The sequence below is a fragment of the Podarcis vaucheri genome (assembly GCF_965113315.1).
Source record: "Podarcis vaucheri genome assembly, chromosome: 17".
NCBI lineage: Eukaryota > Metazoa > Chordata > Lepidosauria > Squamata > Lacertidae > Podarcis > Podarcis vaucheri.
In genome coordinates, this window is record NC_138755.1 from 37,158,075 (window position 1) to 37,170,590 (window position 12,516).

A 12,516-nucleotide genomic window follows, 5' to 3' on the forward strand; every position below is an offset into this window, starting at 1 on the left:
GTTTATCCACTGAAACCTTCCCTCATTGTATTTAAGTCCACTTGCAAACAGCCCTCTTTTAGTAATAGATTTTAAAGCTGTGTGTGTTTTAACTGCTATTTCATAATGAGAATACATAAAAAGCAAACTGTTTTAGTATACTTAGTTTGCTAAATGTAGTATTTAGCCCTGTTCTCCATGCAGCCATGCATATCACAACGCCCTGGTTAATGACTACTATGGGGGGGGGGGATTATGAGCCACGTTCCTCCCAAAAAAGAGAGGAATGTTAAAGACAGAATACCAAAAAGTCTGTTCACTTATCGAACTTAGTTAGATACACATTTGCAAGTTAATATTTAATATCATTATCTCAAAACTGGCAAAGCTTGGGATTTATTTTTAAAGAATAGCAGAAAAACAAGTTAGCCAAATGGCATTTGAATCTGGGAATTTTGTTTCAGATAGAAGCACCATCAATTTTATTAATATTATACTAGGGTCGTGGATACAATTATACTTTGTTGTTGTTTAGTCATTTAGTCGTGTCCGACTCTTCGTGACCCCATGGACCAGAGCACGCTAGGCACTCCTGTCTTCCACTGCCTCCTGCAGTTTGGTCAAACTCATGCTGGTAGCTTCGAGAACACTGTCCAACCATCTCATCCTCTGTCGTCCCCTTCTCCTTGGGCCCTCCATCTTTCCCAACATCAGGGTCTTTTCCAGGGAGTCTTCTCTTCTCATGAGGCGGCCAAAGTATTGGAGCCTCAGCTTCAGGATCTGTTCTTCCAGTGAGCACTCAGGGCTGATTTCCTTCAGAATGGAGAGGTTTGATCTTCTTGCAGTCCATGGGACTCTCAAGAGTCTCCTCCAGCACCAGAATTCAAAAGCATCAATTCTTCGGCGATCAGCCTTCTTTATGGTCCAGCTCTCACTTCCATACATCACTACTGGGAAAACCATAGCTTTAACTATACGGACCTTTGTTGGCAAGGTGATGTCTCTGCTTTTCATACTTTACAAATGGTTAAATGGCTGCCTCCATCCCTCTGTCTTAGAAATACAAGGTATCTTATGAGAAATAGAGACAATTTTTGCCATATTTTTACATATTTTAATTATTATATGTATACATCTGTACATACAATTGAAAAAAGGAAGTGGAAGCATACTGTTACAATTTCTACAAGTATATACTAAAAGTGAGAAAAGTGGGTGGGAATCCATTCTTTCAACATATTTTAAGAAAGAACAATTATTACAAGATAGTGGAAGAGTTATAGGGGATTAGAGTTTCACAACTGTCTTTTTTAACTTGGCGATGTTATTAAATGCCAAGTTACTATCTACTAGGTGTGTGCATCAGGTCTATGCTCAACCTGAATTATGAGGCAAGGGGGGGGGGAGAGATTTAGGTGAGGTTTTTGTGTGTCTGAGTCAGATTGCACCATTAACATGGTCTGTGAAGTCAGATCTTGGCTTTTTTTTTAGATTCCCCACTTCTGGGTGTGGGGAAGAGCTTTGGATTTAACATATCTAATGTTTAATGTTTGTCCCATTATATTTTGTTGGAAGCCGCTCAAAGTGGCTGGGGCAACACAGATGGGGCAACACAGATGGGTGGGGTACAGTAATAATAATGATAATAACAACAACTATTATTATTATTATTGTTATCACCACCACCATCTGATTCAGACCAGATTCATAAGTTAAACTGGCAAGACAGAAAGTGAATGCAAAACAGACTGAGTTTTTAGTTTTGTGACCAGTAAATATGTCTCAGGATTAGTCAAGCCAAACATAGGCTCATCCTCACTTGCTTCAATTCTAATGTGGTCTCCACTTTGAGAGTATCAGTATCTGAGATGTATAAAATTTCTGTACTTGAACCTAAAATGCAGGTTCTTTATTTCTTAAGTTTTGGGCTGAAACTAGTTTGGTCAAGAGAGCTGCAAAATTACCCTGCAAAATTGCCCTGAAACTTCTTACCACTCCAGAAAGTGGTGAGTGTAGAACATTGTAAGTCTTAAATGTTGTTGTTGTTGTTGTTGTTTAGTCGTTTAGTCGTGTCCGACTCTTCGTGACCCCATGGACCAGAGCACGCCAGGCACTTCTGTCCTCCACTGCCTCCCGCAGTTTGATCAAACTCATGCTAGTGGCTTCAAGAACACCATCCAACCATCTCATTCTCTGTCGTCCCCTTCTCCTTGTGCCCTCCATCTTTCCCAACATCAGGGTCTTTTCCAGGGAGTCCTCTCTTCTCATGAGGTGGCCAAAGTATTGGAGCCTCAGCTTCACGATCTGTCCTTCCAGTGAGCACTCAGGGCTGATTTCCTTCAGAATGGAGAGGTTTGATCTTCTTGCAGTCCATGGGACTCTCAAGAGTCTCCTCCAGCACCATAATTCAAAAGCATCAATTCTTCGGCGATCAGCCTTCTTTATGGTCCAGCTCTCACTTCCATACATCACTACTGGGAAAACCATGGCTTTTACTATACGGACCTTTGTTGGCAAGGTGATGTCTCTGCTTTTTAAGATGTTGTCTAGGCTTGCCATCGCCTTTCTCCCAAGGAGCAGGCGTCTTTTAATTTCGTGACTGCTGTCACCATCTGCACTGATCATGGAGCCCAAGAAAGTAAAATCTCTCACTGCCTCCATTTCTTCCCCATCTATTTGCCAGGAGGTGATGGGCCCAGTGGCCATGATCTTCGTTTTTTTGATGTTGAGCTTCAGACCATATTTTGCGCTCTCCTCTTTCACCCTCATTAAAAGGTTCTTTAATTCCTCTTCACTTTCTGCCATCAAGGTTGTGTCATCTGCATATCTGAGGTTGTTGATATTTCTTCCGGCAATCTTAATTCCGGCTTGGGATTCATCCAGCCCAGCCTTTCGCATGATGAATTCTGCATATAAGTTAAATAAGCAGGGAGACAATATACAGCCTTGTCTTAAATACTGCCAGCCAACCAGACATGTATTTTTGTTGACCAAATTTGGATCTGACAAGCCCTGTTGCCCTGTACTGCCACAATTTAAATGAATGATACTTAATACTAAGTCCAGCAGGTTGTCAGCTAGGTCAATGGTCCTGAATTACAGTTATAATAAATCTTGACCTTTCTATGGAAAACATTAGAAGCATTTTTTAGAGTCGTGGGACATAGGCAATGGAAATCATTGTGCCGTTTCTTTGTGTGTTATTGGCTGAAAAACATTTCTGCATTGTTGGTGGGTGACATGATAATCTTTAAAAAGGTGCTGTCTTAATGAAGGGCATAGCTGCATAATCACTAAGAAAAAAACCCTCCACAATGTATTGAACCATCGTTTTGCAAAATATTTCATCTTCCTAATCGTCTACCTCTCTCACCACCACCCCTCCCTACACACACACACAAACTCCCCTGGGTAGCTGATGCATAGTATTGCTTTTGACTGGGCTGATCATTAAACAGTGCTGTCAAGAAGTATATCTGATGGGTGCAGGAGTATCTGCTGGAAATCACGAGGCACTCATGCAGTGTTCATTCATCTCGTTTAGTTTCACTGTACTCCTGCTCCATTTGTCTGTCCAGCCTGTGATGCTAATAGGAGGGCCGGTGGCTTTCCTTTTAGTCTCTTCCTACCCATTCTGTTTCGTGCTTGCTTCTCTCCCCCCCCGCCCCACTCCGCTTTTTTCCCTTTTGCATGGCTGATGGATATGCAGAGTATGTGGGATGAAGCGAGCAATACTGTCACCGAACTGATGGTATTCAGTGACTCCTCTAGCTCTTGGCTGGTCTGTACTGCAGGAGCCTGACACCCTGACCACTGAGGCATAAAAAACAGAGAATTGGAAGCCTCAGCCTGTCAGGCACTAGAGCGTCCCCCAGAGAGGCCTAGAGATGTGTGTGTGTGTGTGTGTGTGGAGAGGGAGAGAGAGAGAGCGAGAAGGAGAGAGAGAGAGAGGGAGAGAGGATAGCAGCGAGTAGAGGTGGAAGTAGTGGTGGGAACAAAATCAGAGAATGAAATGTCAGCTTACTTCAACTGATACTTGTGCAGGAGTGTTGATTATTGTTAGAAAAGTGAAGTTTCCTGCTTTACAACACACAGGCAGGAGAATGGCAGTCAGGCTGTTCCTGATTAGCTAGCTGCAGGAGTACGGAGGAGATTTACCTGAGCCAGAGGTGGGGAGAGTTCATGAGACCTGCAGCGGGCCTCCCCCCCCATAGCATATGGCGATGATGGAATAACTCCTCTTAAAAAGCTCCCCGTTGTGTGAAGAGGTGGTGCAAGAAACATGCAAGGTCCTTTAGGAATGGAGTTGCATTTCAGATACAATGGTACCTCGGGTTAAGTACTTAATTCATTCTGGAGGTCTGTTTTTAACCTGAAACTGTTCTTAACCTGAAGCAGCACTTTAGCTAATGGGGCCTCCTGCTGCTGCCATGCCACCACCGCGCGATTTCTGTTCTCATCCTGAAGCAAAGTTCTTAACCCGAGGTAATATTTCTGGGTTAGCGGAGTCTGTAACCTGAAGCATATGTATAATAATAATTGGGAATATGAGAATAATAAATCTGTTTGTTATTGTAGCTCCCTTTTAGGGAAATTGAGGCAAGTCCTGAACTTGCGTTCTTTGTTAGGGTGTGCCGGAATATACTATTATCCCACTTGCTTCCTTCATGTACTAGGTTCACCAAGGAGTCAGGAATAAGCAAACCGGCTCACATAATGCCACAGCTAACTCTATGGGCTGTAACAATCCAGTTTGTGCTGTATGGTGTGTGCCTGTGTGTAATGCTTATATATGTTAAAGATATAGAGGTAATATTTGTATAAAGGTAAAGGTAAAGGTACCCCTGCCCGAAAGGGCCAGTCTTGACAGACTCTGGGGTTTGTGCGCCCATCTCACATCTATTGGCCGGGGGCCAGCGCTGTCCGAAGACACTTCCGGGTCACGTGGCCAGCGTGACAACGCTGCTCTGGCGAGCCAGAGCCGCACACGGAACGCCGTTTACCTTCCCGCTGGTAAGCGGTACCTATTTATCTACTTGCCCCCGGGGGTGCTTTCGAACTGCTAGGTTGGCAGGCCCTGGGACCGAGCAGCGGGAGCGCACCCCGCCGCGGGGATTCGAACCGCCGACCTTTCGATCGGCAAGCCCTAGGCGCTGAGGCTTTAACCCACAGCGCCACCCGCGTCCCAAAATATTTGTATAATGACTATTTAATTTGTAGAACATGGTTAATCAAACCTTGCATGGAATAGAAGCAGATACCTGAGTAAAGGGAAAGTGCTGTATGCCAATAGTGCAGCAATCATTCTCTCTGCAGTGTCATAACATACCCCTCGTCTTTATGTTGATGTGTTTTGTTGTGTCTCAGTTAATAAATTTAGATGCTGTGATTATAATGGCAGGCATAGCCTAACTGGCAATAGCCCTTGGGATTGGAGCAAGAACCTGAAAAAAAATATTATATTGTCTCTGACAGTCCTTACAGATTTTGCCCAAAATCATATAAAAAACTTAGTTTACACTTTCACACACAAAGGAAAGCAAAATGTTTTCAAGTTTTAAGGTCTAGGTAGATCTTCCCATGTGTTATCACCCTAGTAACATCTAGCAAAAGAAATGTGTAATGTAGTGCCACTGCCTTTTGCATTTCCTTGCTCTCCACAAGTTATAGTTAATGACTCAAAATGGACTTAGGAAATGCAGAAAGTAAGGAAGGCCAGCATGTGATGTGTGGGGAAGCCAATGGTAGGTGGGATCCATGCATTCCTTGATACATCTAGTTACACCATGGATTAACACATTTGTCTTTTGGGTTTTGTATGTGATGCCCTGGCAATGTCAGAACTAGGGAGGGGGGGAATATGATTTAAAGCCAAGTGTATCAAATTCACACTTTCTGTAACAAAAGGAGAAATAAAGATGTCCTTCGAAATTTGATATCCAAATTTTACAATGCATACATTAGGGGGAAATGTGCATAAAAATGAAGACATTTGCAAAGATAACATATACAAATGCATTATATTAAAAGAAATTGCTTGCAAAAATGTGTGCTAGTTAAAAATGCATAGAAAAAAAACAGGAGAAACGTGCAGTAAAATGCCGAAGAATTTCATATATAGTGCAAATTGGTGCAAAAATGCAGAGAACTGAATTTAAGATTGGAAAAATGAGAGACTGGGAGAATCAAAATTGAGCCCCAGTCAGAACACGTGTTCTTTAACTGTGGGATGATGTCAGCTTTATTAGGCAGCCTGACCACTCATGAAGAAGGCCAGTTTGTAGGGCAAAATACTTTTCTGGATCCCCCACCCATTCCCCAGTATGGAGGACAGAGTGGCCTTCAGGATCAAAAAATATAGAAAATGGTCACCTCCCCACTGATACATGAAGTTACACCTTAATAGTATTTGTTATATATACCAATGTCAATGCGATTAAAAAAAAAAAGTAATTAAGACAATACCCAATTAGAATATGTTGTGTTAAGGGGACTTCTGCTTCTTGCTAATGGAGAATGGAGTGCAAGTCCGTTTGCTCTGATAAAGAGAGACGGGCTTGAGCCCCACGGAGAGAGGGGGGAAGCAACAAGATGAGTTGCACCTCCTAAAAAGCCTCAGGAGGCTCTTTTGAGGTTCTGAAGGGTCAAGCGGCTTGCAAAAGGCTCTCAAGCAACCTCCTAAACTCCTGTCCGAAAGGAGTGGGGGGTGGGGGAGTGGCGATCAAGCCAGCAAACTTTGCAATATCAAGTCTCTGAGGGAGCGAAGTCTCGAGCTCCAACCTGCTGCAAGAATCCTTTCAAAATAAAAGATTCTAGATGAGTGAAGGTAAAGAAAACTAATTTGGATTTGGATTTAATTGGTGGACATTTCAGCTAAAGACAGTGGCTGTAGCAAGGAGGTCCATCCCCATTGCCTGGGTAACTTCAAACCGCATGAAACAACTTGCAAGTGAAGAAGTTACAAACCTTGTTTGGATACGTTGGGACATTTTCTTGCCAATGGGAATATAGCACTATAGGTGATTGTGGTCAAGGCAGAAAGCTTACAAAATGTATCTCTGTGCTCAGATAACTTTTACATAATAAATATCATGAGGAGGCACTGTTGCCCAAACACTTTAGATAAGGAGATAAGCATGTTACTCATCCAGGCTTTGCTACTAAAGCCAACTGCCAACGGGACAACATCTGAGAGAGCCACTAGTAGTCCCAGACGAAGAGGGGGTCAGTTGCATGTTGAAAGGGAAGAAGACAGGGTTTGAGTTGAGCAAGCAGGAAAGGAAAAGGAGTCAGATGTACAGTTTTGCTAACAGAACCATTTCTAAGATTGAAATATTGTTTAAATTTGGTTCTTATGCTGGGGCACATTGCAGGTTTATTTAGGTATTCAATCTAGTTCTTGCCTTCCAGTTAAAAAAGAAATGTAAATACCTTTTTCCCACGTGGTGCTGGCAGCGTGGCTGAAGCAGAAAAGATAAAGTGAAAGGGCCCTTTTCTCTGTGTGAAGTGGCTCCTAAGGAGTTTGGGCTGATTTATCCAGTCCAGCTATGCTTCCCTCACCCCCGAAAGAGCTTGTTTTGCTGGCACAGCTAAACTCAACCTATTTTGCCACCTATTTTGGTGCTACTTCATACAAAAACAATTCCTGCATTATTTTCATGTTCAGTTGAAGCCACGGTCCATTCTGTGACTTTACACCTCAAGTTTCATTTGGAGATGGGGAGTCATTGTTTGCACCTTACGTCAGTTCCTTCTACCTCACAAAGAGATATATGGGGCAGCTTCCAAAAGCAACGCTCCCCATTAAACTGAGGTCAAATACAGATAGGTAGCCGTGTTGGTCTGCCATAGTCAAAATAAAAAAATTCCTTCCAGTAGCACCTTAAAGACCAACTAAGTTAGTTAGTGCATGCACACAAAAGCTCATACCAAGAACTAACTTAGTTGGTCTTTAAGGTGCTACTGGAAGGAATTTTTTTATTTTGAGGTCAAATAGTCTTGTAGATGGACCATACCAGCTTAGCCAGTTAGTATTTGAAGTATATGTTTTTATTGGTGGGGAAACAGTGTTGATTCACCTTCAGACACATCCTGAACTATCTTGATGGGGTTTGAATGTGAAGTCTGGTAAATTTCCTGACTCCCTCAGCCAGAGTTAAAAGTACATGTGTACCCAAAGCCGATACCTTAACCACAGATTCATGTTAAGTATCAATAAATGACCTGTTCCCTCCCTGTCATGTCAAATTTCCTCCCAATCACCCTTGATCGGAATAATTTGTAGAGAGGATGTGAAGCACACCTCTTACTACACAACCCCAGGTGTGTGGAGAAAAACTGTGAAAAATTACTATGTGAACTAGTCCATTAAAGCACTTTCTGTTTTATCATGCACCTATGATGGAGGTCGTAAAAATGCAGGATACAGATCAGGCAAGCAGAGCCTAGGCGAAAACATTCTGTTTTGAAGCTATGATGAAAGCATGATTATTGTGGTAGGAGCCAGTGGATAAGTTCCCTCACCACCCACACAGATTCATTCCACACAGATAAGTTGACTAAACAGAGTTTGTGTCATTTGCCAGTTTCTCTTTCTTGAAAATAAATAAATACAGTGGTATCTCGGGTTAAGAACTTGATTCGTTCCGGAGGTCCGTTCTTAACCTGAAGCACCACTTTAGCTAATGGGGCTTCCTGCTGCCGCCGCACGATTTCTGTTCTCATCCTGAAGCAAAGTTCTTAACCTGAGGTACTATTTTTGGGTTAGCAGAGTCTGTAACCTGAAGCATATGTAACCTGAAGCGTATGTAACCCGAGGTACCACTGTAGAGGAGTGCCATATTTTCCCTTGTTGTCTTGCTGGTGTTACTCTGACACAAACTTCTACCAGACAACTGATTTTGTACCAACACATTTTTAACCATATATTAAATGGTTAAACCTATGTTTCATTTGCTTGGTGGCACAGAAAAAGTTGGCCTCCTTCCCTAGTTGGGTTAGTACAGGTAGCGGCTTCCAGATGAAGAGTAGTGTTAGTATTCAACTCACTTTAGAAAGTAGACCCTTCTTAGTCATGGGCAGTCATTTCAGAAGGTCTGTTCTGAGTGAAACATGGTTGAATACCAACCATGGTTCTAAAGAAAAATTATAGTACACAACCCAAGAGGAAAGTAGCACAGTACACACACAGGAAAAGAAGCTAAAGTGGTGATCCTGGATAGAACACACATCAAAAGATGTATCTAGCCAGTTCAAAGGAGCTTTAGCAGGCATCACGGTGTGAATGGGGATGCACATCCAGATGCACATTTGTATTCTCAGCTGCTACCATGCACAGTGAAGACTACTTTCATTGGTGGAAGGATGTCTCTCAGGTTCAGTCCCCAGCAACTCCAGGCAGGGTTGGGAAAAATCTCCTGTATGGAACCCTCCACTGCCAGTCAATGGTCTGACTTGGTATGTTTCTACACACAGATCTCCCTTCCTGGATTAGTTAGGCAGTCTTTTTGCTATGCCAAATAGTGAACCTGAAAACTTGAGAAAGCAAATACATGGAAAATGCGAAAGTTCATGCTGCTGAATTTTATTCAGAAACTGCCATTCAGATATTCAAATGCTGTCAAATCACATTTGGGATTTGTAGACATGGAAATTAAAGTTACTTCCAACTCCATTTATTTGCTGCTTGCTTGTGAAAATCAATCGAAGACAAAAACTTTATTTGCAATTCAGGTGTGAAAATAATGCCTAGAGAAAGCTTGTCTCCAACCTTGTGGTCAACACATATTTCCCCCATATATGCCTATATGTGCAGTTAACTTTTATAGATTTTCATCCTGTTTCTTCAATACAAGTATTTCTAAGGTGGCTAGCAATACTAAAGCAATAAAATAATAACAACTGTAACACAGATAAAATACTACTAGAATAAGAACAGCAGGTGCAACTGCAGTATAATATCAGCATCACTAGCAGCTTAAAAAGTCTTGGAAAACAATAAAGGTATTTGCCTTGCACCAAAGAAGTGTGGGCAGCAGGCAATCCTCTCTGGGGAGAGCAGACCACACATTAGGCTCTACTACCAAGAAAGCTGTCTCTTACTATCAAGTCATCTGCTAGAATTCAGTATGTTTCCATCAGTCAATTACTTTAATCTTGATCTTGATTATTAAATTTTATATAATATTCCCTTTCTTTTTGATTGCAGGGAGTGAGTTTTCCGGAAGTCCATATAGCCATCCACAGTATTCCACATACAATGATTCCTGGAGATTTCCCAATCCTGGACTGCTAGGTAAGTTTTCCCCATTACAACTGGACCATCAGCAGCATAGTTCAAAAGGCATGTGGGGGCAAGCATGGGACTGCCATACTGGCTATAACTGGGAAAGATGAGTAGTGATGGGGATGGATGAATCAACCATTCTCACTTTCTCTTAGCTTTTCATTTTTCTATTCTAAAGTGCAGTCACCCACATTTCTCTATCAGTTTGTGTGTTGTTGTTGTTGTTTTTTAAAAAAACAAAGTTATGAGAATTTGTCAGCATTTAGTGTATATGTCTCCCAATGTGGAAATTTTTGCATGCAGTTTTTCCTAACATATTTTGTACGTTAGTTTCATTAATGCATGTTTTGTTTTGCACACTTCAGTATATGGACTTTTGTATGTACATTATTTGGTTGTAGGGCCGTTTCACAAAATTTGGAGAAGTGTGAATTCTGAAAGATAGATATGTTTCAGTTTGTGTATTGTTGCAGGAAGTGCAAATCAGGAAGTGCACAAAAGGTGAATGGAACCAGATTTCTCCCCCATCTCTAGGGAAGTTGACATCTATACACTTGCTATGCACCAAAAGAGGCTAACACCAGTGGAGTTACTAAACCAGAAGACAGTGCAGCCCTCTCTAGCCTAAAGAATGTATAGCTTACTTTGAACTATATCATATAAATTATCGCCACCAAGAAAAGAAACAGCATTGAAATATGCCAGATTTTAGCTTGACAATGAACAATTTATTATTTATGCTTCCAAAGGCAGTGGTGCAAATGCAGTACAGCACATGCAGTACTACACATTATGTGCCATTATCTTTGAAGCATATAAGGCCACTTTCTGGAATGACTTTTCTATAGCTTCACATTCTTTCATTATCCATGCTGAACAGCAATCTGTAAACTCACAGCACATTCCTTAATAAGTTTAAACTTTACTCAGAAGCCTTTCTGATTTCCATGGGATTTAGTTTTAAGGAATGCTGTTTAAAATGGAAAGGTGCATAATTACTATAACTCTGTAGAAGATGGAGACCGGCAAAAGTTTTGTTTGCACATAATGGTGAACCAGTTTAGCATTATGAGGATGAAATCCAACAAGCCTTGAGTTTTCTGGCTCCCCTCTACTCCCTCAGCACAGCCATTGGAAGATTTTGCTTCCATTTAGATTAATAGGAGTTTAGTATTATATATAAACCCTCAGTGGTGGCTTATCTTAGTTATGGTTTGCTGTAGTAAGCTTGCTTCACAACCCATGGTTAATTAAGATTAACTACAATATGTTTACCGTTGAACTTAACAACAAGTTGTAGTTAATTTAAAATGAAAGAGCAAAAGCTTTTTAACCCCTTCATGCTGCCAAAATGGAGAAGGGTAAAGCATGAGAGCCCAAGTCTTCCTGCAGGTTGTCTTTGTAACACTGGTTATGGACAAATTCAGCCACATTTATTTTGGAGTTAGAGGCAATTTCAGAGTGCCACACTGGTCATGGTGTAAAAATAAAAAAATTCCTTCCAGTAGCACCTTAAAGACCAACTAAGTAGGTTCTTGGTATGAGCTTTCGTGTGCATGCACACTTCTTCAGATACACTGAAACAGAAGTTGCCAGATCCTTCTATATAGTGAGAAGGTGGGGAGGGGTATTACTCAGAAGGGTGGTGGGAATGGGAGATTGGCAGATAGCTGAGATGAGCCTGTTGACGACTCTTAACGACTGCAATAGGTCTTACAGGAAAAGGCAAGGGGTGAGAAGGTGAAAAACGGCTTAGTCATGTATAATGAGATAAGAATACAATGTCTTTGTTCAGACCAGGTCTCTCCATGGTTTTAAGTTTGGTAATGAGTTGCAATTCAGCAGCTTCTCTTTCCAGTCTATTTCTGAAATTCCTTTGTAGTAAAACAGCTACTTTGAGATCTTGTAGAGATTGTTCTCCCAGGACATTCTATACAAGATCTCAAAGTAGCTGTTTTACTACAAAGGAATTTCAGAAATAGACTGGAAAGAGAAGCTGCTGAATTGCAACTCATTACCAAACTTAAAACCATGGAGAGACCTGGTCTGAACAAAGACATTGGATTATTATCTCATTATACATGACTAAGCCATTTTTCACCTTCTCACCCCTTGCCTTTTCCTGTAAGACCTATTGCAGTCGTTAAGAGTCGTCAACAGGCTCATCTCAGCTATCTGCCAATCTCCCATTCCCACCACCCTTCTGAGTAATACCCCTCCCCACCTTCTCACTATATAGAAGGATCTGGCAA

At 41.6% G+C, this 12,516-nt stretch overlaps 1 protein-coding gene across 3 annotated transcripts in view; it reads left to right on the forward strand.

The window, feature by feature from the left end:
• The window catches only part of PAX5 (paired box 5), a 225,357-nt gene that overhangs the window by 200,714 nt on the left and 12,127 nt on the right, over positions 1-12,516 (forward strand). For all 3 annotated transcript variants that reach the window (XM_082205048.1, XM_082205050.1, XM_082205049.1), the window contains one exon: positions 10,187-10,273. In XM_082205048.1, the coding sequence (XP_082061174.1) occupies positions 10,187-10,273 (87 nt within the window). The remainder of the gene's footprint in view (positions 1-10,186; positions 10,274-12,516) is intronic.